General features: G+C 36.1%; 1 protein-coding gene across 1 annotated transcript in view; it reads left to right on the top strand.

Annotated features, from left to right (window-relative positions):
- Nucleotides 1–1,699, top strand: part of Sema3c (semaphorin 3C) — a 151,408-nt gene extending 149,709 nt beyond the window's left edge. The window contains exon 18 of the mRNA XM_028778116.1: nucleotides 796–1,699. Coding sequence (XP_028633949.1) covers nucleotides 796–1,218 — 423 coding nt within the window. The 3' untranslated portion in view covers nucleotides 1,219–1,699. The remainder of the gene's footprint in view (nucleotides 1–795) is intronic.
- Nucleotides 1,700–4,558: the final 2,859 nt, after the last annotated feature.

Below are 4,558 nucleotides of genomic sequence, written 5' to 3'. Positions count from 1 at the left end.
TGTCTCAAATAATACGTTCTAACCATAAGCTCCCCTCCCACCACTTCTCCTAGCTACTCTCCCCCCTTCACTTCCCCTGGAATTAACTGAGTCTCTATTTCCCTTCAAAAATGGTACGCCTGTCAGGGATATCACGGAACAGGGCATAACAAAAGCAATATGACAAGGCACACATTCCTATATAAAGGCTGTATAAGACAAATCAGTATAAGGAAAAGAATCCCAAAAGCAGGCAAAAGAATCAGAGATTCTGTACTCTCACTGCTAGGAGCCTCATAAAAATCCCAAGCTAAATAACCATTACATACATGCAGAGGACTAACACAGACCCCTGTAGGCTCTGTGATTGCTCCAGACGACTTTCTTATAGAACTCAGGACCACTAGCCCAAGGATGATATCACCCACAATGGGCTCACTCCTGTCAATTATTCATTAAGGAAATGACATACTGCAGGAGCTTGTGGAAGCATCTTCTCAGTTAAGGTTCCTACCTTTCAGATAACTCTAGCTTGTGTTAAATTGACATAAAACTAGTCAGCACAGGAACACATTTCAGATTTTCCATTGTGTCTTGCTTCACTGTCTTATATCAGTGCCCAGAGGACAAAATTATACATTGCAGAGAAAAGGGTACATGTGCAGTGGATCTAACCATAACTCTGTATACTTAGATAAGGAAGATGCTCAATGCTGTTGCCTGGTTGTGAAAGTCAACCATGTACTGTACATGTCGACTGTGTTATGTTAAAAATATAGCCTTCCGTTCGGGACATTCACTATGTTTCTCTCATAGGTTAAACTGAATGAGCGCATTATAGCCACTTCCCAAGGACTGCTGATTCGTTCTGTTCAAGATTCTGACCAAGGACTCTACCACTGCATTGCCACTGAGAACAGCTTCAAACAGACCATAGCCAAGATTAACTTCAAAGTTTTAGATTCAGATATGGTGGCTGTTGTGACAGACAAGTGGTCCCCATGGACATGGGCTGGCTCTGTGAGGGCTCTACCCTTCCATCCAAAGGACATCCTGGGGGCATTCAGCCACTCAGAAATGGAGCTCATCAATCAGTATTGCAAAGACACCCGGCAGCGGCAGCAGCAGCAGCAGCTGGGTGAAGAGCCACCGAAGATGAGAGGGGACTATGGCAAGCTGAAGGCACTCATCAACAGCAGGAAAAGCAGAAACAGGAGGAATCAGCTTCCAGAGTCATAAAACATTCATCCATGGAGTTTTGCTTCCAGGAACAAATGCTCTGTCTTCACTAGTCAACTACTAAGCAAAATCTTGTGCTTTACCCATGAGAAATTCCTGACAAACCTGGAGACTTATTATAAAGTGTGTTCTCCATGAACTGAAGTGAGCATGCATTTTCTTGTATGATACAGACTAGCACTAGACATGTCATGGTCCTCATGGTGCATAGAAATATTTAACTTATCCCAGATTTTATTTATATCTTTATGTGTCTTTTCTTCAATATCAGTGCAACAACAGAAGCAGAACTGTTATACCTTCGGTTGAGCAAGGGCCATAAATTACCCTGTGCTGTTCCTTTTGTACTCTAAGGGTTTAGCTTTCTAATTGTCACTGGTTTTTATACATGAAAATGAATTTCAGTTCACAATTTTCACATAGTAAATGTCATATAAATGTGTGTGACATCCAATGTCTTGTAGGTTACACAAATGACAGGGAAGAGAGCATCCAGATGTTACATAAAGCCAAGAGTGACTCATAAAGGGAAAGTGATGAGTTCATATGCTTCCAGTGATTTATATTCTTGCTTGTTCCTTTGTTTAAGATTGTAAGATATGTCAGTTGCTGATATCTACCATCAATCTTTGTTCTCTTGGTTCAGAAAGACAAAATGAATAACCTGTACCATCCAGGCCTTTGATGAGAGATCTATCAGTGAGACATTGACATTTCTACTGCTATGTTATCATCTTCCAAACAAAAGCACTTTGTTTTTTGGAAGTTATTTAAGTTATTATAGACGTACATAAACTGTTGCATTATTTAATTGATTTACTGTTTTGGTTTTATTCCCCTGGTCTACCTGGTAAATTAAAGAAAACAGGGATGCGATATTATTAAAGCATACAACTTTTTTTTCCACTTGATTATAGTTCTCTAGGAATATTGATACACATGTTCATGGACCTGTGTAACCATTGAAAAATTTTAGTTCTATCTCCTAACTATATACTTGGGTTGTTTTATGAGAAAAGTGTAACACTAAAATTAGTTTCTCCAACTTAAATGGATAAAATATAGAAGATTTTTGTACATCTTTTAATTATACAACTTTCATTTTATTTAATTTCATTTTAATACATTTATATTTTCAGATAGAAAGAGAAATTTTACCAAATTCTATTGAAACACACTTCTTATTAACTGTTCTTTTAGAAGGTAATTAAAGGGGATCTACATCCTTTTATAATGCTGTGGGAAAAACTCCAGGAAGTAAAACTATGGATAGAAGTGTAAGTTGGTAGAAGACCATGTGTTTAGCATGCACAAAGACCTGGGTGCAAACAGACAGAAAGGAAGAATGAAGAATGATACTGAGGAAGGAGGCAGGCAGAAAAAAAGGGACAGACTGACTGGAGAAAAGGAAGGCAGGAAGGAGGAAAAGAAGGCAAAAAAGATGAAGGGAATACTTTCATTATCAGAAGATTTAAAAAAAAATGTTAGTTAAATGATGGTCAATTATGGTATTCTAAGAGTGCACCTCACAGTTGTAGAAAACAGGAGTTAAAATAGAGAACATAATGTACCCAAATGTGTACAGTGCTACAATGATCTATAATGTTATCATACACAAATGGTTAGACTGTTTAAAATGTTCACACTTGAGCTTTTCTTATACATATAAAAATACAGTGTGATCACATACAATGCTAACACCATCCTCTGTGTGTGTAATTAATCTATTGTATGAACAGAGCTAAAGCAAAATGACTTCCCAGACACAGAGCCCCTTGCTCTGCTTAATTTCAAACTGCTAGTCGGTGATGTTTGGTTCTATGCTAGTGTTTGTTCTATTTAATACCTCCTGGTTTGTTTTTTTTACCATGATTAGATGTTAAATCTTCATTTCTTTTCCTTTAAAGATATAGAAATTACTGTTCAGCATAATCCGGCCAAAAAGTAAAACATATGTATTCCTCAAAGACATAATTAATACATATTGAATTTGGGTGATTACTTGGTTTTATTTTATTTACTTGGGAAAATTAATGATTTAACATGTTTTTCCTTTGTATTGTACATAAAATGACCTAGAAATGCACTTTTCCCCAAAATGTAGGTTTGTGAATAGATTTAGTATGATGAAGCTGTCTTTACAGTGAATGCTCACCCCGTGTAGAGAAAGCAAACTAGATGTAGTTACCACATGAGAATTTAATTAGATGTTGAAAAAATAAATCATTTGTCTCGAAAAATAAAACATTGAATTCCCCAAGGATGTCTTTCACTTTTCTTCTTAAGGTGATATGTGTCTATGTGACAGAAACTATGGAATTGTTATTATCATTTAAAGACTTAGTTATCCAGTATTGTAAAAACCATTAAATACACTCAAACCATTAAATAAATACAAACAATTAAATGCTTCAGAATTTAACAATTACAGCATATGTATTGCTAACTTTTAGACCAGCAGCCTTCATTCAAGTTCAAACTTGAATCCATCTAGTGTCATCCAAGTCCTATGCATACTCATAAATATATTAGCATATGCAAATCAATGCAGTTTTAGAGTCAGTATTTTATATTTATCTATGCATATATAAATTATTCATAATATATCGTGTCTATAACTTCAAACAGTTGCAGTTTGGGAATCGATAGAGTTGAATCCACTCTACCTACATTTTAATTCCAGGCTCCTGATTTTTTGTTGAGAAAGATTTTTTGTTTCTCTCTACCTCAGATAACTCCTCACCTGGAAAGTGTATGGACAGAACACATCATATATGCACATGTTTTAAAAATGTTATGACATTGCCATATTTACTAGAATAGTAAAGAGTATTTGTATTCTATGTAAAATTCAACAGCAGACTTTCAGGAAGAAAATCTGTGATCAAAGGATCAGCTGGTCCCTTCACAAGTAAGTAAGGCTTTTCTAAGCATGGGAGGAGGAAGCCACAAATTAGCACATCTAGCACATCTGAGTGAGAGGACTGCTGCAAGTTTGTTCTGTCTGTTCCTGGGGAATTATCTACATCAATACGAGCAGTAAGAAACGAAGACTTGCTGAAGCAGGCCATCCAACATGATTACTCGGCTTGACTTCGATGGTCTTCTTGTTCTTCAGTAGATTTCTCATATGTGAATCAAAATTATTCTTTAAAAAAAATATGTACTTAAAAAGAAGCCTTGACATATTTCTGATCTTTTATGCTTCTTATCTAAATAAAAAATTTAAGGAAACAAATAACAGTTTCTGACATGTTTGGGGCTAGCTAAAGCCAGGAAAGGCAGCCAGCTTTGCTGTGTATTTAAGGCTGGTAAAAAGCAGAAGTCTAGACGAAGACAT

The sequence above is a fragment of the Grammomys surdaster genome, unplaced genomic scaffold (assembly GCF_004785775.1).
Source record: "Grammomys surdaster isolate TR1022 unplaced genomic scaffold, NIH_TR_1.0 325, whole genome shotgun sequence".
NCBI classification, from domain to species: Eukaryota; Metazoa; Chordata; class Mammalia; order Rodentia; family Muridae; genus Grammomys; species Grammomys surdaster.
Note: the sequence above shows the minus strand (reverse complement) of the source record. Positions and strands in the feature narration are given on the sequence as shown.